A 20,879-nucleotide genomic window follows, 5' to 3' on the forward strand; every position below is an offset into this window, starting at 1 on the left:
GAGCCACCGCGCCCGGCCTGTTTTTTTTTTTTTTAAAAGATGGAATCTTGCTTCATCACCCAGGCTGGAGCGCAGCGGCAGCCTCTGCCTCCCTGGTTCAAGCAGTTCTCTGCCTCAGCCTCCCAAGTAGCTGGGATTACAGGCAGGCACCACTATGCCCAGCTAATTTTTGTATTTTTTTAGTAGAGACAGGGTTTCATCATGTTGGCCAGGCTGGTCTTGAACTCCTGATCTCAGGTGATCCACTCCCCTCAACCTCCCAAAGTGCTGGGGTTACAGGTGTGAGCCGCCACGCTCGGCCCTGTTTCCTAATGGCGGTTTCCTGTTTCCTCAACTCTTCTACGTATGTTAATTGGCATCTTCCGTAAGGAAAAGCTGTCCTTTGTCCTCTGCTGATTTCTTTACTCAGGTATTTGTGTCTGTGTGGACACCGATGTTGGTCGTCATCTCTGGGACTGGCTGTGGGACCAGCACTGTTTAGTCTTGTGTGGTCCCAGCTTCAGGCCCTGGGAGCTCCGGGCCTTCTCCACCTGCCCCACCCTTTGCAAGCCCATCTTGTTTTCTTTTTCCTTTTTCTTTTTTTTTTTCAAGACGGAGTCCTACTCTGTCGCCCAGGCTGGACTGCAGTGCTGCCATCTCTGCTCACTGCAACCTCCACCTCCCGGGTTCAAGCGATTCTCCTGCCTCAGCCTCCCTCCTGAGTAGCTGGGATTACAGGCGCCCGCCACCACGCCCGGCTAATTTTTGTATTTTTAGTAGAGACGGGGTTTCACCATGTTGGCCAGGTTGGTCTCAAACTCCTGACCTCAGGTGATCTGCCCACCTCTGCCTCCCAAAGTGCTGGGATTACAGGCTTGAGCCGCCCCACACGGCCCTGTCCTGTTTTCTGCTCCCAGGGATTGCTGCCTCATCTGCTTCCCAGGTTCAGCTCTGAGCTCCACATCTTTCCTGTAAAACACCTGCGTTAGAGAACCCGGGTTCTCTGACATCGAGGCAACTTTGTTTTCGTATCGTGAGGTTCCCTCTGCGGCAGACGGTGTGTGGGTTTTGCGTATGTGTGGAGTCACATCCACCCCCTCCCCGCCTCCTAGGAAGTGTGGCCAGGGGCCGGCAAAGCCATGGCTCCCTCCCCCCGCAGGCGCCTCCCATCCCTGGCACGTGGTCCCGTCAGGACGCCACGTCAGCAGGACTCACAGCGGGTGCTGCTGGGTCTGACTTTCACTTGGCAGAGCACACTGAGGTCTGTCTAGGCTGTCCCGTGGATCCCGGTCCCACGTGCTGAGCAGCGTTCCCTGTTGTGGCTGCTGCAGGTGTCTGCACTGCATGCGGCTTCTGGCTGTTTTCAGAGCTGTCATATCACACGCACTGTCGTATCATGGACTATGAAGCCGTGTGAGCCACAACCCAGGGAGGCCCAGCAGCCCCCATCCCCGTGCTCTCCGGCCTCCCGCTTGGTTGCTTTGCCCCCGGGGGCTTGGTGCATAGTTGAAGGAATGTGTATGTGTGGCCGGGCACGGTGGCTCAAACCTGTAATCCCAGCACTTTGGGAGGCCGAGACGGGCGGATCACGAGGTCAGGAGATTGAGACCATCCTGGCTAACACGGTGAAACCCCGTCTCTACTAAAAAATACAAAAAACTAGCTGGGCAAGGTGGCGGGCGCCTGTAGTCCCAGCTACACGGGAGGCTGAGGCAGGAGAATGGCATAAACCTGGGAGGTGGAGCTTGCAGTGAGCTGAGATCCGGCCACTACACTCCAGCCCGGGTGACAGCGTGAGACTCCGTCTCAAAAAAAAAAAAAGGAATGTGTGTGTGTGAACACACAGGACACTAGAGCTGTCAGTTCTCAAGACACCAGGTGTACGTGAGGTGATTCCCATGGATCCTGTTGGTGATCAAGTCTCAGGCTCTGAAGCCGCTGGTCAGCAGGTGCGGATGGGATATCTCAGGCCCCAGGCAGGCCAGGCCCTTCCTAACATGACACTCCCACCACCAGATTACCCGTGGCGCTGGAGCCGGGCTGTCCCCATGAACTCCGCACTCATCAAGTGGCTGTACCTGCCTGATTTCTTCCGCTCCCCCAACTCCACCAACCTCATCAGTGAGTGCCCCCCACCACCCCTGCCTCCAGAGGACCCTCAGAGCATGTTCACACCCCACAATCTGCTCACAAGTGTGCACACAGGCTTGCAAGGGCAGACATGCAGTCAGGCATATGGCAGTCTGCAGGCCCTGACCTCACACGCACACACATAGACCTCAGCATGTGTGTACGGCAGCCCTTGTACGGACGCCCCCGCGCCAGGGCTCCCTCAGTAGCACCCGCCCACTCCCGCAGGCAGATGTGTCCCCGCTCCCAGTGGCTGCACGCCGACAGGCCTGGGGCGGGAGGCGGGCTGTATGCACCATGCCCACCTCGTGTGGGTCCCCAAGCAGCACAGCAGCGGCTACTGCGTCCTGCAGGCGACTTCCTCCTGCTGCTGTGCGCCTCCCAGCAGTGGCAAGTGTTCTCAGCTGAGCGCACGGAGGAGTGGCAGTGCATGGCTGGCGTCAACACCGACCGCCTGGAGCCGCTGCGGGGGGAGCCCAACCCTGTGCCCAACTTTATCCACTGCAGGTGGGTCCCACACCACCCTCCATGGGGAGTCCTCTGGGAGGGGTGGCCGGGGCGCCCGCCGTGACACTCCGGCCTGGCAGGTCCTACCTCGACATGCTGAAGGTGGCCGTCTTCCGGTACCTGTTCTGGCTGGTACTGGTGGTGGTGTTTGTCACGGGGGCCACCCGAATCAGCATCTTCGGGCTGGGCTACTTGCTGGCCTGCTTCTACCTGCTGCTCTTCGGCACCGCCCTGCTGCAGAGGGACACGCGGGCCCGCCTCGTGCTATGGGACTGCCTCATTCTGTACAACGTCACTGTCATCATCTCCAAGAACATGCTGTCGGTGAGCCCAGCCCCCGGCCCCACCTGCCTGCCCTGCCTTGGGGCCCTGCTGAGCCTGCTGACCCTGCTTTCTCCCAGCTCCTGGCCTGCGTCTTCGTGGAGCAGATGCAGACCGGCTTCTGCTGGGTCATCCAGCTCTTCAGCCTTGTGTGCACCGTCAAGGGCTACTATGACCGTGAGTGGCGAGGATGGCGGCTGGGGAGGGTGTGGGGAAGCCCCCTGCCCCTGGGCCTGAGCCTGACCCTTGCTGGCGCCTGCCTTGCAGCCAAGGAGATGATGGGCAGAGACCAGGACTGCCTGCTGCCCGTGGAGGAGGCCGGCATCATCTGGGACAGCATCTGCTTCTTCTTCCTGCTGCTGCAGCGCCGTGTCTTCCTCAGCTATTACTACCTGCACGTCAGGGCCGATCTCCAGGCCACCGCCCTGCTGGCCTCCAGGCAAGCTCTGGCCCAGACACAGCCCAGAGCTCCCGTCTTGGGGCTGGGAGGAGGCAATGGGAGGGACCTCGCTGTCTCAGGCCCCAGCCGGTGGAGAACAGGCTCCACCCTTCTGTGACATGGGCATGTCATCTAGAGCATGAAGGACAGCAGACCCCGGCACATCACACCCTGCCCCAGTGCTGGGTCTGTCAGAGACCACGGGCTGCAGTTCCGACGGTAGCTGGTGTCTCACCCCCGGCCGACTTGCCTGCTAAGGGCTACGTGTCCCAGTGGCGGGAGGGCCCCTGGGTGGTATCACGAATGCCCCAGGGAGGGGCTCGGGCTTGGGGCCAGCTTTGCCTGCTTCCCTGCAGCTCCAGCTGGGTGGGTGCCACCAGACACCCCTGCATCTGTACGGCAGAAGGGCTTGTCCTCACTGCAGACAGCACAGAGGGTGGGGGCAGTAGATGCCTCCCTTGTGGGTGCCTCTCGCCCAGCATGGGCAGAGAGGAGCCGGCTGAGCCATCCCGGGCTGAGCGGGGAGCGGCGGCTGCCCATGCTGCTGGGGCTGAGTGCCTGGTGCTCACACCCCATCCCTGCCTCCCGACAGGGGCTTTGCCCTCTACAACGCTGCCAACCTCAAGAGCATCGACTTCCACCGCAGGACAGAGGAGAAGTCCCTGGCCCAGCTGAAAAGACAGTAGGTACCTCTAGGGCGGGGACTCCCTGGCTCCTCCACCTGGTGCTCAGCGTACCCGGCCTTTCCCCCCCACAGGATGGAGCGTATCCGTGCCAAGCAGGAGAAGCACAGGCAGGGCCGGGCAGACCGCGGTCGCCCCCAGGACACCCTGGGCCCCAAGGACCCAGGCCCGGAGCCAGGTAAGTGCAGCTGGAGTCTAGCATCCAAGGCCCCCTGTCCAGCATGTCTGTGCCTGCTGGTGTGTGCCTTGTCTGTGCCCGTGTGATGTCCCACAAGGCTCCCAGCCCACCTGTCCTGTCCGCGTGATAACCCTGTCTGGCAGGCCCCATGGCCGCCCCGTGACTGTCCGTCCACGCACATGGGCTCTGAGCCCCGTGGCCTCACACGGCCCCCATCACTGTGGGTCTCCGTGTCTGTCTCCAATCATCTTGTCCCCAAGACACTCACAGCCCCGACCCCTCCTGGTGCCTTGACTGCTCCCTCACGCTCACCCCACCCCTCCACAGGGCCCGACAGTCCAGGGGGCTCCTCCCCGCCACGGAGGCAGTGGTGGCGGCCCTGGCTGGACCACGCCACAGGTACCCCCAATCAGCCCGCCTGTGGCCACCCTCTCAGGCCCTCTGTGCCCTTACCTGTCCTCTGCCTAGGCTGCTGTCTTCCCCTCCTTCCCCTGACCCCCAGGCCCTGAGCATCAGGACGCGCTCAGGCCTCCTGGGTCGGGGGGTGCCTCACTGGCTGCAGACCCCTGGGTGATGCCCCAGCCCTTCCAACGGGGGCGTCTCAGAGCTCACTCCGATGCCACAGAAGCTGAGCGGCAGTTTCACCTGGTCGGTCCCAGCAGCACTGCATCGTTCTACGTTTTCTGTTTCTTTTTGAGACGGACTCTCACTCTGTCACCCAGGCTGGAGTGCAATGGTGTGATCTCGGCTCACTGCAACCTCCACCTCCTGGGTTCAAGTGATTCTCCTGCCTCAGGCTCTCAAGTAGCTGAGACTACAAGCATGCGCCCCACTCCAAACCAGTGTTTTTTTTTTTTTTGAAATGGAGTCTTGCCCTGTTGCCCAGGCTGCAATGCAATGGCGTGACCTCAGCTCTCTGCAACCCCCGCCTCCCAGGTTTAAAGGATTCTCCTGCCTCAGCCTCCCAAGTAGCTGGGTTTACAGGTGCCCTCCACCATGCCCGGCTAATTTTTGTATTTTTAGTAGAGATAGGGTTTCACCACATTGGCCAGGCTGGTCTCGAATCTCTGACCTCAGGTGATCCGCCCGCCTCAGTCTCCCACAGTGCTGGGATGACAGGTGTCAGCCACCATGCCTGGTCTGTTTTTCTAACTCTCCTGGGTTTTCCCACGTCCTCTGCAGTCAGCCCACTGAGCACCCCAGCCTGCACTGGCTCTGTTCCTCAGCTGCCCTGCCTGCCTCTGTCTTGTCCCACCGCGCTGGCCTGTGTCCTGTGCCTGCACCGCTCCCAGCTGCTCCACATGGGAAGGGTGGCTCTCGGGCCTTGGCCCATGCAGGCGGAGAGGGTCTGGCTGTGGGTCTCCCTGCATGGAAGGCTGGCTCTCAGCATTGCCTGCCCACAGTCATCCACTCCGGGGACTACTTCCTGTTTGAGTCTGACAGCGAGGAAGAGGAGGAGGCTGCCCCTGAAGACCCTAGGCCATCGGCCCAGAGTGCCTTCCAGGTGAGGTGGGAGAGCCCTGACTGCCCCACTGCAACTACAGAGCTTGTGGCCCTCGGCCAGGGCAGCATAGGGGGTGCCAGATGCCCCCAAGGCCTGGAAGCCCAGCTCCTCCACCTCCAGTGAGCTCACCCAGCCCCATCCAGGCCTCCCAAGTCCCATGGGAAACCAGGCTACAGGGACATGGGACATGTGTAGCCTGCTGCCCCACGGTCTTGGCTCTGAACACCCAGGGTCTGGTGGCTGCCTGTGGCCTGACCTGTGAGATGGGCCTGACACCTTTGTGCTGGCTGCCTGGCTGTCCTGGGTCTGTCCTTGGGCCCCTGGCTCTCGGTGCTAGACCAGGAGTTGGGTGGGCTGCATGCGTGGGGGTCCTCACCCACAGCCCCTCAAGGTCCGCATCTGGGAGGGGCTCAGGGACACGGAGGTCCCTGGTAGACACAGAGCAGGGATCTGGATCTGGGGCCAGGCTTGCCCAACCCTGGCTATTCCTCCTCTTCCCTCCTGGGTCCGATGGCTTGGAAGGCCGGGTCCTAACCCAGGGGGCTGGCCCACAGATGGCGTACCAGGCGTGGGTGACCAACGCCCAGACGGTGCTGAGGCGGCAGCAGCAGGAGCAGGCAAGGCAGGAGCATGCAGGACAGCTACCCACAGGTGAGCTGGGGGTCGTGGCGACTCTGAGGGGAAGCTGCAGGACTCCCAGTCACTGACCAGCATCCTGTGCCTAGGTGGCCCCAGCCAGGAGGTGGAGCCGGCAGAGGGCCCCGAGGAGGCAGTGGCAGGTGCGTGGGCCCTGGGGCTGGGGAGTGGGAGGTCTCTCTTGGCCCCCCAGGCTGCCCGTCCAGCGCCCCCTCCTGCCCTCCCGCAGGCCGGAGCCACATGGTACAGAGGGTGCTGAGCACGGCGCAGTTCCTGTGGGTGCTGGGGCAGGCGCTGGTGGACGGGCTGACGCGCTGGCTGCAGGAGTTCACCCGGCACCACAGCACCATGAGTGACGTGCTGCGGGCAGAGCGCTACGTCCTCACGCAGGAGCTCCTGCAGGTGAGCCCGCCCAGGCACCACGCTCTTCCCTGCTCTGCCTGACCACGCCCCTGCCTGTTTAGCAGCCTAGTCCCATGCCCACTCTACACGAAACCCTGTGTGGGGACCAGAGCTGGGACACATACCAGGCAGCCCTGAGCTCCCTCCTGTGCCCTGCAGGGTGGCGAAGTGCACCGGGGCATATTGGATCAGCTGTACACAAGCGAGGCCGAGGCCACGCTGCCAGGCCCCACCGAGGCCCCCGACGCACCAAGCACAGTGTCCAGGTAGGTGCTGGCGTGATCCCTGAACCGCAGCTGCTGCCCCTGGAGGGTGGGCAGTGTCCAGCCATCCCCGACCCTCACCATTCCCTTGACCACCAAAGGACCGTGGGCACTTTCCACGCTGACCCTCCCTGCAGCCTGGGGTCAGGCCATAGAGCAGGATTCTCTGTGACCCGGCTTCCCTCCCCAGTGGGCTGGGCGCGGAGGAGCCACTCAGCAGCATGACGGACGACACGGGCAGCCCCCTGAGCACCGGCTACCACACGCGCAGTGGCAGTGAGGAGGCAGTCACCGACCCCGGGGAGCGTGAGGCTGGCGCCTCTCTGCACCAGGGACGGATGCGGACGGCCAGCGAGCTGCTGCTGGACAGGTGGGGGCAGGACGCGCACAACTCCAGCCTAACCATGGCCCTCGGGGAGCCGCCGAACGGGGACAGGAGCCCGTCTGTGACCGGCAGCAGGTCGGGCCGTTGTGCCTCCGGGCAGTCCGGGGCTCCCCCCAACTCGCGGGTCTCCCTGCAGGCGCTTGCGCATCCCAGAGCTGGAGGAGGCACAGCTGTTTGCGGAGGGGCAGGGCCGGGCGCTGCGGCTGCTGCAGGCCGTGTACCAGTGTGTGGCCGCCCACTCAGAGCTGCTCTGCTACTTCATCATCATCCTCAACCACATGGTCACGGCCTCTGCTGGCTCGCTGGTGCTGCCCGTGCTCGTCTTCCTGTGGGCCATGCTGTCCATCCCGCGGCCCAGCAAGCGCTTCTGGATGACGGCCATCGTCTTCACCGAGGTGGGCCGAGGCCACGGGGGAGGGGGCGCCTGGCCCGCTGCGCTGAGCCCCTCCCGTGCTGAGCCCCCTCCCCCGCAGGTCTCAGTGGTCGTCAAGTACCTGTTCCAGTTTGGATTCTTCCCCTGGAACAGCCACGTGGTGCTGCGACGCTACGAGAACAAGCCCTACTTCCCGCCCCGCATCCTGGGCCTGGAGAAGACTGACGGTTACATCAAGTACGACCTGGTGCAGCTCATGGCCCTCTTCTTCCACCGCTCCCAGCTGCTGGTGAGTGCGAGCCCTGCCAGTGCGGGGCTGGGCAGGCCTTCTGGGCACGTGCGCCCTCTGCCGGGAGGCAAGGCCCCCTCACCACAGCCTCCCACCCCACAGTCCTACGGCCTCTGGGACCACGAGGAGGACTCGCCATCCAAGGAGCATGACCAGAGCGGCAGGAAGGAGCAGGGGGCTGAGGAGGGGCCAGGGGCCCTGCTGGAACCCCAGGCCAAGGCAGGCACAGGACTCCAGGAGGAGCCAGGAGTGCCCGAGGCCACCACCGAGGACCATGTTCACGTGGAAGCGAGGGTCGTACCGACGGATGGGACCCCAGAACCCCAAGCGGAGCTCAGGCCCCGTGACACGAGGCGCATCAGTCTACGTTTTAGGAGGAGGAGGAAGGAGGGCCCAGCACGGAGAGGACCGGAAGCCATCGGTATAAGCGCCCCGTCCCACAACCTCCTGCCTACCCAGTTCTCTTGAGTGGGGCTACTGCAGTGAGGGTCCTTTTCAGATGAGACGGCCAAGCCCAGTGCAGGGCCCACCTGGATCCCAGGAAGGCGCTTCGGAGCCACAGCTCCTGGCTCTGCCCGCCACATGCAGGGTGACTGTTGGCCTGGGCTGGTCCCTCACGGTTGCCCCAGACAGAGGACACAGCCCCAGCTGTCTCCTTGCCAGTGACGCTAGGCGCTTCCTGTGTTCAGTCTGCTTGTCTGTCAGATGGGGTGAATGCCAGCCTCTTAGGGTGGTCGGGAGCCAGACCCAGTCCCCAGGGGCCCCAGGCAGAAGTCAGCTTTTCCCCTACAGAAGCTGAGGACAGGGAGGAAGAAGAGGGGAAGGAAGAGAAAGAGGCCCCCGCGGGGAGAGAGAAGAGGCCAAGCCGCACTGGAAGAAGAGTGAGGGCGGCTGGGCGGCGGCTGCAGGGCTTCTGCCTGTCCCTGTGAGTGGTGGTGGCTGGGGGCAGCTGGGTAGTGGGGGTGGGGAGACGGGTACTGGCACCAGGCTGAACATCCCCTTCCACAGGGCCCAGGGCACATACCGGCCACTACAGCGCTTCTTCCATGACATCCTGCACACCAAGTACCGCGCAGCCACTGATGTCTACGCCCTCATGTTCCTGGCTGACGTCGTCGACTTCATCATCATCATTTTTGGCTTCTGGGCCTTTGGGGTAAGCCAGACACCCCAGTGCACGCAGAGCTCAGCAGCCACCCACATCCCCAGGGCCTGGCTCCCCCTGACCTGTGCTCTCCCGGCCACAGAAACACTCGGCGGCCACGGACATCACGTCCTCCCTATCAGACGACCAGGTACCCGAGGCCTTCCTGGTCATGCTGCTGATCCAGTTCAGTACCATGGTGGTCGACCGTGCCCTCTACCTGCGCAAGACCGTGCTGGGCAAGCTGGCCTTCCAGGTGGCGCTGGTGCTGGCCATCCACCTATGGATGTTCTTCATCCTGCCTGCGGTCACCGAGAGGTGGGCCCGCACGCAGGGGTGCTCGGTGTCTGGGGGCGGGGCCCTGCAGGGCTCCGTTTCTGATGGGGTCCTTGACCTGGCCATCCCACCCCAGGATGTTCAGCCAGAACGCGGTGGCCCAGCTGTGGTACTTTGTGAAATGCATCTACTTCGCCCTGTCTGCCTACCAGATCCGCTGCGGCTACCCTACCCGCATCCTTGGCAACTTCCTCACCAAGAAGTACAATCACCTCAACCTCTTCCTCTTCCAGGGGTGAGCGTGAGTGCAGGTCCGCTGGGGTGGGGGTCACAGCCCGGGCAGGAGGGAGCCCACCTGATGGGAACCCTGGCTGTGGGCAGGTTCCGGCTGGTGCCGTTCCTGGTGGAGCTGCGGGCAGTGATGGACTGGGTGTGGACGGACACCACGCTGTCCCTGTCCAGCTGGATGTGCGTGGAGGACATCTATGCCAACATCTTCATCATCAAATGCAGCCGAGAGACAGAAAAGGTGCCTGGGCCCAGGGCGGGGGCCTGGACAAGGGATGTGTCCTCTCCCTAAGACAGAGGCACTGCTGCCACGAGAACCTGTGGTGCTGGTGGCCCTCCCGGGGCTTGCAGCCCATGGGGACATGAGGTGAGCCCACCCACTGGCTGATCACGAGGCCAGTGATCTTGGCAGCTGCGAATGCCAGGGGCAGAAGTGGGTAGCAGACTTGGTCCTGTTCCAGGCAGGCTGGCAGCAAAGCAGGGCCTGATGCAAGGAGGACCGGATGGACACTGTTCCCTGCGTTCTTGTTTAATGGCTTTGTTGAGAGAGAATTCATGCATCAGACCACTCACCCATTTAAATAGTACAATGCTAGGGGTTTTTAGAAGATTCACAGTTGAGCATCTGCCACTATCATCAATTTTAGAGCATTTTCACCACTTGAGAAACAAACCCTGGGCCGGATACAGTGGCTCACACCTGTCATCCCAACACTGTAAGAGATCGAGGAGGCCAGGAGTTCAAGATCCGCCTGGGCCACACAGTGGGACCCCACCTCAGCAAATGTAAAAATAAAAAAAATTAGCCGGCAATGGCAGCTCACGCCTATGGTCCCAGCGCTTTGGGAAGCCAAAGGAGGGATAGGATCAGTTGAGGCTAGGAGTTTAAGACCAGCCTGGGCAACATAGCAAGATCTCTTCTACAATAAAACAAACATTAGCTGGGCGTGATGGTGCACACTTGTGCTCCCAGCTACTCTGGAGGCTGAGGTGGGAGGATGGCTTGAGGCCAGGAGGTCAAGGCTGCATTAAGCCTGATCACACCACTGCACTCCAGCTTGGGCAACAGAGTGAGACCATCTCTAAAAAAGTAACAAGAAAAAACCCAGTGCCCATTGGCTGTCACTCCATTTCCCCCTCCCCTGGCCCCAGTAACCCCTTGTCTAGGTCCTAGTTCTATGGATTTGCCTACAGTGGATAGTTCATGAAAACAGGCTCAGATAGAATTTGTCCTTTTGTGACCAGCTTTCCTCACTCAGCATGGTGTCTTCGAGGTCCACCCACGTGGCAGTACGGCCTTCCTTTTTATGGGCAAATGATATTCCATGGCATGGATGGACCACAACATGTTCACCTGTTGATGGACTGATGGACTGTTGCCCACAATGCTGCCAGGCACGCCAGGGTACACATCTGTGTGCCTGTGCCCCCGGTTCTGTGGCTGCACACCAGGGCTAGAAGGGCTGGTGGTGGCTTCCATCGTGAGGAGCTGCTGGTTTTCCACAGCAGCTCCACCATCTTAGGTGCCCACCAGCAACACGAGGTTCCAGTTTCTCCACATCCTCAACAACCTGTTACTATGTCTTTTTTGTTCTGGCCATTCCTGCTGAACAGGTGGCTTGCTGTGGGCTTTTTTCACTTCCCTGTTGACCTATGTTGAGCTTCTTTTCATGTGCTGGGCCATTCGTGTATCTTCTCTGGGGAAATGTCTATTAAAATCCTTTCTCCAGGGCTTTCGAGATAGGATCTCGCTCTGTTGCCCAGGCTGAAGTGAAGTGGCATGATCTTGGCTCACTGCAGCCTCCGCCTCCCAGGTTCAAGCAAATCTCCCACCTCAGCCTCCTGAGTAGCTGGGACTACAGGTGTGCACGACACCTGGCTAGTTTTTGTAATTTTGGCCAGGTTGGTCTCGAACTCCTAACCTCAAAGTCCTGGGATGACAGGCGTGAGCCGCTGCGCCCAGCAGTTGGGTTTTTATTTTTTTCTGTAGATACATTGGCTAGAAATGACTGAGTTGGAAAAATTCTCTATATTCTCTGGTTGCTAGACCCTTATCAGATATAATTTGCAGAAAATTTCTTCAATTCTATGGATTGTCTCTTAAATTTTCTTGATGGCGTCTTTGGAAGCACAGAGTATTTATTTTGGTAATATCTGGTTTACTTTGTTTCCTTTGCCAAATCCAGGTTCATGAAGATTTGCCCGTTTTCTTCTAAAAGTTCTATAGTTTTAGCTCTGAAGTTTAGCTCTTTGATCCACTTTGAGGTAAATGTTGGCACATGGTATGAGGCAGGAGCTGTGTTTCATTCTCCTGCCTGGGGCAGTGCCCGCACTGTGTTGAAAAGGTTGTCCGTTCCCACTGAACGGTCACAGCTCCCTTGTCTAAGATCATTGGCCCCTGGGTTCCAACTGGACTCTTAGTTCTACTCCACTGGCCTGCGTCTGCCCGCCATTACTACAGCTGTGCCATGCCGAGGTCAGGCTGGGGCTTTTGTGGGCTGCTGGGTGAGCTGGAGAATGCGGTCATTCAACCTGTGTTGTTCCCCTCCAGAAATACCCGCAGCCCAAAGGGCAGAAGAAGAAGAAGATCGTCAAGTATGGCATGGGTGGCCTCATCATCCTCTTCCTCATCGCCATCATCTGGTTCCCACTACTCTTCATGTCGCTGGTGCGTTCCGTGGTTGGGGTCGTCAACCAGCCCATCGATGTCACCGTCACCCTCAAGCTGGGCGGCTATGAGGTGAGCATGTGTGGGCCTACCTATCCATTCCCATCCCCTGGGGGTTCTGGCCGGGGTGGCGTGCCACCCCCAGCGGCTCCTCCACACTCATCTTCACGGCCCCGTGTCCCCGTACCTGCCCCTAGCCACTGTTCACCATGAGCGCCCAGCAGCCATCCATCATCCCCTTCACGGCCCAGGCCTATGAGGAGCTGTCCCGGCAGTTTGACCCCCACCCGGTAAGTGGCCTCTGCCCTGTGACAGCCTGGTGGGGGGCGGGGGATGTGGCCGCCGTCACTGAGGGTGTCACCTGTACCCAGCTGGCCATGCAGTTCATCAGCCAGTACAGCCCTGAGGATATCGTCACGGCGCAGATTGAGGGCAGCTCTGGGGCCCTGTGGCGCATCAGCCCGCCCAGCCGCGCCCAGATGAAGCGGGAGCTCTACAATGGCACGGCTGACATCACCCTGCGCTTCACCTGGAACTTCCAGAGGTGCGGCCTGGACCTGGGGCAGGGCCTGGACTTGCGGCAGGGCCTGGACTTGGGGCAGGGCCTGGGGGAGTGGCCCCACCACAGTGGGTCACGCTGTGTTCCCACCCCCAGGGACCTGGCCAAGGGAGGCACTGTGGAGTACGCCAACGAGAAGCACATGCTGGCCCTGGCCCCCAACAGCACTGCACGGCGGCAGCTGGCCCGCCTGCTCGAGGGCACCTCGGACCAGTCTGTGTGAGTGAAGGGCCTGGGCGCTGGGCAGGAGGGCTGGGCCAGGTTGGCTGAGCCAGGCCTGACCTGCCAGCACCTCCCTGCAGGGTCATCCCCAATCTCTTCCCCAAGTACATCCGTGCCCCCAACGGGCCCGAAGCCAACCCTGTGAAGCAGCTGCAGCCCAGTGAGTGCGGGCACCAGGGCTGGGGGAGGCCAGAGAGGGGTGATGGGCGCCGGGGCTGGGGGAGGCCAGAGAGGGGTGGCTGCGGCCCCAACCGTCTCCTTGCTCCACCCCAGACGAGGAGGCCGACTACCTCGGCGTGCGCATCCAGCTGCGGAGGGAGCAGGGTGCGGGGGCCACCGGCTTCCTTGAGTGGTGGGTCATCGAGCTGCAGGAGTGCCGGACCGACTGCAACCTGCTGCCCATGGTCATCTTCAGCGACAAGGTCAGCCCACCGAGCCTCGGCTTCCTGGCTGGCTACGGGTGAGTGAGTGGCTGGGGGGCACCCCGCAGCTCAGGGGGCTCCGGGCGGCCCCAGGACTCACCAGCTTCCCCTGCAGGATCATGGGGCTGTATGTCTCCATCGTGCTGGTCATTGGCAAGTTTGTGCGTGGATTCTTCAGCGAGATCTCGCATTCCATTATGTTCGAGGAGCTGCCGTGCGTGGACCGTATCCTCAAGCTCTGCCAGGACATCTTCCTGGTGCGGGAGACTCGTGAGCTGGAGCTGGAGGAGGAGTTGTACGCCAAGCTCATCTTCCTCTACCGCTCACCGGAGACTATGATCAAGTGGACTCGTGAGAAGGAGTAGGAGCTGCTGCTGGCGCCCGAGAGGGAAGGAGCCGGCCTGCTGGGCAGCGTGGCCACAGGGTGAGGCACTCCTCAGGCCGGGGGAGCCGCTGCCCCGTCCAAGGCCACCAGCTGTGATGCATCCTCCCGGCCTGCCTGAGCCCTGATGCTGCTGTCAGAGGAGGACACTGCATCCCCACGGCCTGTGTGGCGCTGCCACCCCCCTACGTGTACTGTAGAGTTTTTTAATTAAAAATGTTTTATTTATACAAATGGACAATCAGAAGCCAGTCCCCCGTCCTTGCCTTCCAGCTCCAGTGTGGTGGGCCCTGCACCAGGCGGCCACCGCCTGCTGTCTCGTCAAGCACCTCCTCAGGCTCAGCTCTGGCCTGCCTCATCGTCACTGTCCTCAATCAGACAGTCCTGGATCTCCTGCAAGACCCAGGCCCTAGAGAGAAAGCTGTAGTGGGCACCAGCCCCGAGGTGCCTGCCCCATTTGCCACAGTGGTGGGGGCCCCAATACCTCTGTGTGCGGAGCTGGGCCTCGGCCAGCATGTACGGCGGCAGGAGGTCCAGTGAGGGCTGCAACAGAGGCCGGTGTCGAGGGGCCACGAAACCCGCCAGCACCCTCGAGCCACCCATGAGGGGACGGCCTTCCCACGTCCCCAAGCCTGGCCCGGGGCAGGTGGGCACGCACTCACCAAGTCCTTCATGTTCACGCGGCAGCTGTAGCACAGCTGCTCCTCGATGCAGGCTTGGGGGTCCTCCCTGCGGGAGCAGAGCTGGCTGTGTGCCCACCTTGGCACCTCAGTGCTGTGCAGTGTGGCGTAAGGGCAGGTCCCCTTCCCCCTATGCAGCTATGGGTGCAGGGATAGGGACTCACCTCCTGCAGGCCCCCTGGCCACAGCCCTGGACCCGGCCCACCCCTGGAGAACAGCAGGGCCCCAGGGGTGTCCGGGTCTCAGTCAGGGGGGTGGGTGACTGCATCTGGGAGAGACGTGAGGAGGTCTGAGCCCCAAAAGCCGTGGCACTATCTGCAAGTAGAAAGGGGCTGAGGGAGCCTGGGGCTGGTGAGTCCCCACGCCCACTCCCTAGCTCCCTCCCCCATCACCCCAAGAGCATGATACACAGACCAGCCGCATCAACATCCAGGGCGCACATGCAGAGGAGGCAGCAGGGGCTGGAGTCGCTGGCAGCAGGGCCGTCCCTGGGGGCCTTCACCAGCTTCTCACTTGTCCTGTGGCCAGGGTGTGGGAGGAGCAGGTGAATCACACGGGCTGCGGCTCCACCCTAAGCCCTGGCCTGAGCACGAGCGGTGAGCTCAGCACCCGCACACACCTGTACACAGTGCTGACAGTGGAGGGGAACTGGGTCTGCAGCCTGAGGATGAAGGCCTCCATCAGCCGGTGGATGCTGGCCTTTTCAGGGGCCTAGAGACAATCAGAGTGGGGCGTATGGGAACGCCCAGAGGCCAGCCCCAGGCTGGGGCAGACAGTCCCCAGGGCAGGTGCCGTGGGTTCCACACTGCTGGCCCACATGGATCTAGCTTTGCTGGTGACGGCTCACGGCAGCAGAGAACCGGCTTCAGCAGCTGCACCCACTGTGGCGTCCTCCCGTCAACCCACACCTCAGGCCCAGGAGCGGTGAGAGGATGCGCACTGCTGGGGTACAGCAGGAGGTTCACTGAAGGTATGCTGGTGACCCGACAGGAGTCACTGAAGGTGACCCGAGCCTGTGAGAGGCTGCCCAGCCCACATGGCCCACCCTGGTGTCAGTGGTGAGAAGCTGCTCTGTCCACATGGCCCACCTTGGTGTCGACGGCTGGTGTGAAAACAGAAGGGACGGAGAACAGGCGGTTGTAGAAAGCGACCTCCTTCAGGGTGTGGTCCCGCATGGGCCGCACCACCACCACGTCCCCGTGCCGCTCATCTGAGAAGCCCTGGGGGAGGCCGGGGCTGTGTGGTCGAGGTCAAGGCCCGAATGTGCTCGCCCCTCCTCCCCTGCCAGGTGGGGGAGGTCACAGACCTCCATCCCACAACCATCCGAGAGGCCGCAGGATTGAGACACGAGAGGCTACTCTCCAGTGAAGGTGGTCGAAGGGGTGAAGGTGGGGATAGGCCTCCTGAACACCCAGGTCCCTGCCTACCGTGTCCCAGGCCAGGAAGGCCCCTCGACCCAGCGCCAGGTTGGTCATGAGCTTGATGGCCAGGCGTGTGCAGCTGTCCCCAGTCATGACCTTAGAGTAGCCGTGGGCTCGGGCCATGTGCAGGATCAGGTGGGTCCTAAAGCACAGAGCATCTCAGGGGCCTGGGGGGCCAGGAGCTGGGGAAGGGGGGCTCTCAGGGGTCGGGGAGGGGGTCAAGACCCGGGAAAGGGGTGCTCTTAGGGGCCTGGGAGGAGGTATAGGGCCCAGGGAAGGGGGACTCTCAGGGGTCTGGGGAGCCAGGACCCGGGGAAGGGGGGCTCTCAGGGATCTGGGGGGGTCAGGACCCGGGAAAGGGGTGCTCTTAGGGGCCTGGGGGATATAGGGCCCAGGGAAGGGGGGCTCTCAGGACCTCACCGCAGTGTCTGCAGAAGCTCCTCCTTGGCCGTCAGTGTCCTCACCGAGCAGAACAGCTGGGAAAGAGCCTCGGTCTGGGCAGCGGCAGGAGGTCTTGCCAGGCTCTGGGGGTCCAGTCGGGGTTGGGGTGGCTGTTCCTTCCCTTGAGTCGGGCCAGGACCACCCCCGGCCCCCAGCACATGCTGCTGCTGGAGGAAGCTGTCCACAGCCGCCTTGTAGGCCCCCTCGGATCCCGCTGGCTCCTGGGCAGAACACCGAAGCACCGACGGGGGCAGGCTGAACACCTTCCAGGATGCGGGAGAGGGCAGTGAGGCTGGGACACGGGCAGGTGCCCCCCACCCCCCACCAACAGCCCCACCTTCTGGGACAAAGGAGAGGGCAGGGAGGCCAGAGACATGGGCAGGTGCCCCCCACAGACAGCCCCACCTTCCAGGATGTGGGAGAGGGCAATGAGGCTGGCACACGGGCAGGTGGACAAGGGAGAGGGCAGGGAGGCCCGGGACATGGGCAGGTGCCCCCCGGAGGTCACCTCCAGGACCCCTTTCCAGGGACAGCCCTCCCACCTCCTCTAAGGCCACCACATGCCATGGTAACCCAGTTGCTTGCAGAATGGGTTTCACTTCGGCCAGGGTCTTTGATCTCTCCTCTAGACTCTTGCCAAAGGCTGCTCCCTCTGAAAAACGCAGGCAGAAAGAGTCAGGGCTCACAGAGCCAGGCAGGGCAGGGCACGGGGCCACCTCCCCCTGCGGAAACCCCTAAAGGCCTTGCTCTGCACGGCAGTGCTTCCTGGCAGAGTTGTGGGGTGTCGGCCATCTTCCTTTGGGCAGGGGGTTCTCCCTTATGGCTGACCTCAGCGCTACAGGGAACACCCAGGAGCTCGTTCTGCAGGAGCAAGGGTCGGGAGTCGGCCCTTGGACCCCCCTCACCACCAGCATTTAACTCCCCTTCTCTGTCCCCAGACTCCATGATAGGGGCTGGGCAGCCGCCGCTCCTGCTCCCACCCCCCAACTTTCTAAAGATGTTCTCAGACTCCAGGAACAGTGGTGACACCTAACGATGGACACATCTACTGCCTCCTTCAGGGAAATGTACCCACCAGGGCCTCAGTGCAGGGGCCGCACCAGCAGCTCGACACGTCCTACCACAGGGAGGGTCCACACCAGAGGGAGCGTCCGCAAGGCATACCCCAAGCGGCCAGGGATTAGCAGGAGCAATGACCCCACATACCATCAACAAAGATGACCCCCGGCACAAAGCGCAGTCTTTTGGCAGAATCTTGGCTCAGGCCCTGGAGAGAGAAGCGGCAGGGACTCAGCCCCCAGCCATAAGCCACAGAACACTTTTCCAGCTCAGAACACTCTTCATCTGGATTTAATGCCGTCCTGGAAGGTGAAGTGGCCTTCCCCTGCCATTGCGTTTAGTGGACATAAGCCATTCGGACTCAGGTGCCAGGCAGGTCTAATAGGCAAAGACTGTACACCTGACTTGTTTTAAAGAGTAGCCTGGGGGTCTTCACCCCCCCGGTAAAACACGCCCCCCACCAGCTGGTCCTGGATGTCCCAACAACACCCCAGGAGAGGGGGCTGGGGTTACAGGGCCACTGAGTCACCATCCCACACACTTCTGATCACTAAGGAAGCACTCGCTCTCACGAGCAGAAAGCAACAGCCTGTGAGACGCAGGGGCGCCGCCGGGTACAGGAAGGGCAGCAGCACTGTTACACAGAGGGCTGGGCCAGCTCCCTTTTAACACCCTCCTGGCAGGTTCAGCGGACCTCAGAAAACAGAAAACTGATTTCAGCAGCGCCGTGCAGTGCGCCCATCCTCAGACCAACACCCACCTCTCACCCCAGCAGAGCCAACCGCTCCCCTCTCAGCCACCCGCCCCATAAAACAGCCTCCTCCGGTCTGCACCTCTCACTGGGAGTGCAGAGAAACCAAGCACATCCCACTCCTGTGCCCTCCTGAGAAGCCCGACCCGCCTCGGGCTTCCTGAGCTGCCCAAGCTGCCCCTTGACGCGCCACACGCACAGCCCCACCACCCCCAGCTGAGCCCTGTGTGCAGCCTGAGCCCACCTCTGCCTCCCTGCACCTGCCGTCCCCTCCACCTCAAATGCTGCTCCCTTTGCTTCTCCTGGCAACCCCCCTGCTCCCTTCCTGATCTTCCCTCTGGTCACACAAGGCTGAGCCAAGATGCCGCTTTCCACTGACTGCGTTTCTATGCCGGTTGAGCAAATGGATAGAAGTCAAGTGGGCTAGGCCGGGCGCGGTGGCTCACACCTGCAATCCCAGCATTTTGGGAGGCCGAGACGGGCGGATCATGAGGTCAGGAGATCGAGACCATCCTGGCTAACATGGTGAAACCCCATCTCTACTAAAAATACAAAAAATTAGCCGGGCGTTGTGGTGGGCGCCTGTAGTCCCAGCTACTTGGGAGGCTGAGGCAGGAGAATGGAGTGAACCCGGGAGGCAGAGCTTGCAGTGAGCCGAGATCGCGCCACTGCACTCCAGCCTGGGTGACAGAGCGAGACACTGCCTCAAAAAAAAAAAAAAAGTCAAGTGGGCTGCACACACGCACTCTGGACACAGCTTCTGATTTGTGCCCCTGCTGTAAACACATCTGAGAACCTTCCAGGTGTCCAGGCCATGGGGTGGCTGCTCTCTAGCCCCAACCAAGAGCCCCTCAGCAGGCTGAGAAGGGAGGGCCCCAGCCCGAAGCTCAGCCCAGCAGCCCGGGCCCAGGGGGTGGTGAACACGCACCTCAAGGACTTGCCAGACCATGGAACTGGACGAAGGCCCCCCAGACCACGCCAAGAGGACCTAGGGGAGAAAAAACATCACTCAGGGCACCGCACCTCCAACATGGGCAGACACCCCACCTCATGGACATCCAGGACATCGAGTCTGCCCTCAAAGGCCAGGGAGGAGCTGGCGGGCTGCAGCAGGCCAGGCTACCTGTGGGAGGGACAAGTGGGGACCTCGAGGGGCCAGGCTGCTCAGTCAGACCCCCGGGGCCCAGACACTACCTTCTCGCCTGGAAAGATGAGCCGGTTCTTGCCCAGCATGGCTCTGAACTTGTGGACGTAGAAGGCCTTGAAACAGTCCCTGAAACACAGACCCGGGATGAGGGGCCGCGGGTACCTGCATGGTGGGCGGCGTCCGGAGGCGCTGCCGGGTGGCGACGTCCTTTACCGATTTCCATCTTCAAAGGCAGCATCTTTGCACCCAGGCTCTGCCCCGAGACTAGTGAAAGGGGCGGGGCTGGGGCCCCTCTGGCGGCGTACATGAGGTTCACTGGTCCCTCCCACAACCCCACAGGTACAAACTGCACAGCCACGGAGGCTGCATCCAACCAATGAGAGGCCAGAGCCCAGGCATCCCCTCCCTACAGGTGCTCAGAATAGCCCAGCTGGTAGAGGGGACGGACTTAGGCACGCACAGGGCAAGGCCAACCCAGACCCCATAAAAAAGATCCACCACATAAAGCCACCAACTCTTTGTGGTGAACCGCAGAAATGGAGCGGGCCACAGCGAGGGCTCTGTATCCTGGGCCTCAGAGCTGGCATCTTTAGTGTGCTGGGCTCAACTGGGCCTGGAATGGCTGAGAGGCTCACTCACAGAGTGGCCTGGCTCCTCCCCTAATCCCACAGAATCAGAACTTCCAGGCCTGGGAACTGCATTTTTAAGAGACAGAGTCTTGGCCGGGCGCAGTGGCTCACACCTGTAATCCCAGACTTTGGGAGGCCAAGGAGAGTGGATCGCGAGGTCAAGAGATCAAGACCATCCTGGCTAACACGGTGAAACCCCATCTCTACTAAAAATACAAAAAACTAGCCAGGCGAGGTGGCGGGCGCCTGTAGTCCCAGCTACTCGGGAGGCTGGGGCAAGAGAATGGCGTGAACGCGGGAGGCGGAGCTTGCAGTGAGCTGAGATCCGGCCACTGCACTCCAGCCTGGGTGACAGAGCGAGACTCCATCTCAAAAAAAAAAAAAAACAAGAGGGTCTTGATCTGTCACCCAGGCTGGAGTGCAGTGGCACAGTCATAGCTCACTGCAACCTCAAACTCTTGGATTCAAGTGATCCTTCTGCCTCGGCCACCCAGGTAGATAGGACTACAGGTTACAGGGACATTCCACCATGCCTGGCTAATTTCTGTATTTTTTGTAGAGACAAGGTCTCATCATGTTGCCCAGACTGGTCTCGAACTCCTGGCCTTAAGTGATCCTCCTGCCTGGGCCTCCCAAAGTGCTGAGATTACAGGTGTGAGCCACTGCGCCCAGTTGTAAACTTTTTTTTTTTTTTTTTTTTT

The 20,879-nt window shown here is 61.3% G+C and overlaps 2 protein-coding genes across 11 annotated transcripts in view; one reads left to right on the forward strand and one right to left on the reverse strand.

Moving 5' to 3' along the window:
- The window catches only part of PIEZO1 (piezo type mechanosensitive ion channel component 1 (Er blood group)), a 22,736-nt gene extending 8,445 nt beyond the window's left edge, over window positions 1-14,291 (forward strand). Inside the window, exons 15-43 of the mRNA XM_017859274.1 lie at window positions 1,826-2,100; window positions 2,463-2,616; window positions 2,697-2,940; window positions 3,018-3,114; window positions 3,205-3,376; window positions 3,969-4,058; window positions 4,134-4,237; window positions 4,565-4,636; window positions 5,641-5,741; window positions 6,296-6,392; window positions 6,467-6,520; window positions 6,607-6,779; window positions 6,939-7,045; window positions 7,233-7,412; window positions 7,564-7,822; window positions 7,901-8,089; window positions 8,192-8,510; window positions 8,882-9,014; window positions 9,098-9,245; window positions 9,337-9,551; window positions 9,646-9,804; window positions 9,891-10,038; window positions 12,349-12,537; window positions 12,663-12,755; window positions 12,837-13,009; window positions 13,121-13,243; window positions 13,327-13,406; window positions 13,520-13,706; window positions 13,784-14,291. Of these exons, the coding sequence (XP_017714763.1) occupies window positions 1,826-2,100; window positions 2,463-2,616; window positions 2,697-2,940; window positions 3,018-3,114; window positions 3,205-3,376; window positions 3,969-4,058; window positions 4,134-4,237; window positions 4,565-4,636; window positions 5,641-5,741; window positions 6,296-6,392; window positions 6,467-6,520; window positions 6,607-6,779; window positions 6,939-7,045; window positions 7,233-7,412; window positions 7,564-7,822; window positions 7,901-8,089; window positions 8,192-8,510; window positions 8,882-9,014; window positions 9,098-9,245; window positions 9,337-9,551; window positions 9,646-9,804; window positions 9,891-10,038; window positions 12,349-12,537; window positions 12,663-12,755; window positions 12,837-13,009; window positions 13,121-13,243; window positions 13,327-13,406; window positions 13,520-13,706; window positions 13,784-14,033 (4,585 nt within the window). The 3' untranslated portion in view covers window positions 14,034-14,291. The remainder of the gene's footprint in view (window positions 1-1,825; window positions 2,101-2,462; window positions 2,617-2,696; window positions 2,941-3,017; window positions 3,115-3,204; window positions 3,377-3,968; window positions 4,059-4,133; window positions 4,238-4,564; window positions 4,637-5,640; window positions 5,742-6,295; window positions 6,393-6,466; window positions 6,521-6,606; window positions 6,780-6,938; window positions 7,046-7,232; window positions 7,413-7,563; window positions 7,823-7,900; window positions 8,090-8,191; window positions 8,511-8,881; window positions 9,015-9,097; window positions 9,246-9,336; window positions 9,552-9,645; window positions 9,805-9,890; window positions 10,039-12,348; window positions 12,538-12,662; window positions 12,756-12,836; window positions 13,010-13,120; window positions 13,244-13,326; window positions 13,407-13,519; window positions 13,707-13,783) is intronic.
- Window positions 14,253-20,317, reverse strand: CTU2 (cytosolic thiouridylase subunit 2). 10 transcript variants are annotated; one of them, XR_001882905.1, is made up of 13 exons: window positions 19,597-20,317; window positions 19,331-19,390; window positions 17,799-17,859; window positions 17,135-17,244; window positions 16,572-16,855; window positions 16,158-16,293; window positions 15,819-15,950; window positions 15,350-15,441; window positions 15,145-15,248; window positions 14,895-15,062; window positions 14,713-14,779; window positions 14,535-14,593; window positions 14,253-14,459 (listed from the first exon to the last, which is right to left on the reverse strand). XR_001882905.1 is itself a non-coding variant. In XM_017859734.1 (13 exons), the coding sequence occupies exons 1-13, from the start codon at window positions 19,633-19,635 to the stop codon at window positions 14,390-14,392; spliced, it is 1,365 nt and encodes a 454-aa protein (XP_017715223.1). In that variant the 5' UTR covers window positions 19,636-20,317; the 3' UTR covers window positions 14,253-14,389. The 10 variants fall into 10 exon arrangements, 9 of the variants coding, with proteins under 9 accessions (XP_017715223.1, XP_017715250.1, XP_017715233.1 ...); XM_017859734.1 differs by having other exon boundaries at window positions 14,895-15,045; XM_017859744.1 differs by having other exon boundaries at window positions 14,260-14,443; window positions 14,895-15,045.
- Between the last annotated feature and the right edge of the window lie 562 nt (window positions 20,318-20,879).

Source organism: Rhinopithecus bieti, unplaced genomic scaffold (assembly GCF_001698545.2).
Source record: "Rhinopithecus bieti isolate Rb0 unplaced genomic scaffold, ASM169854v2 scaffold_1618, whole genome shotgun sequence".
NCBI classification, from domain to species: domain Eukaryota; kingdom Metazoa; phylum Chordata; class Mammalia; order Primates; family Cercopithecidae; genus Rhinopithecus; species Rhinopithecus bieti.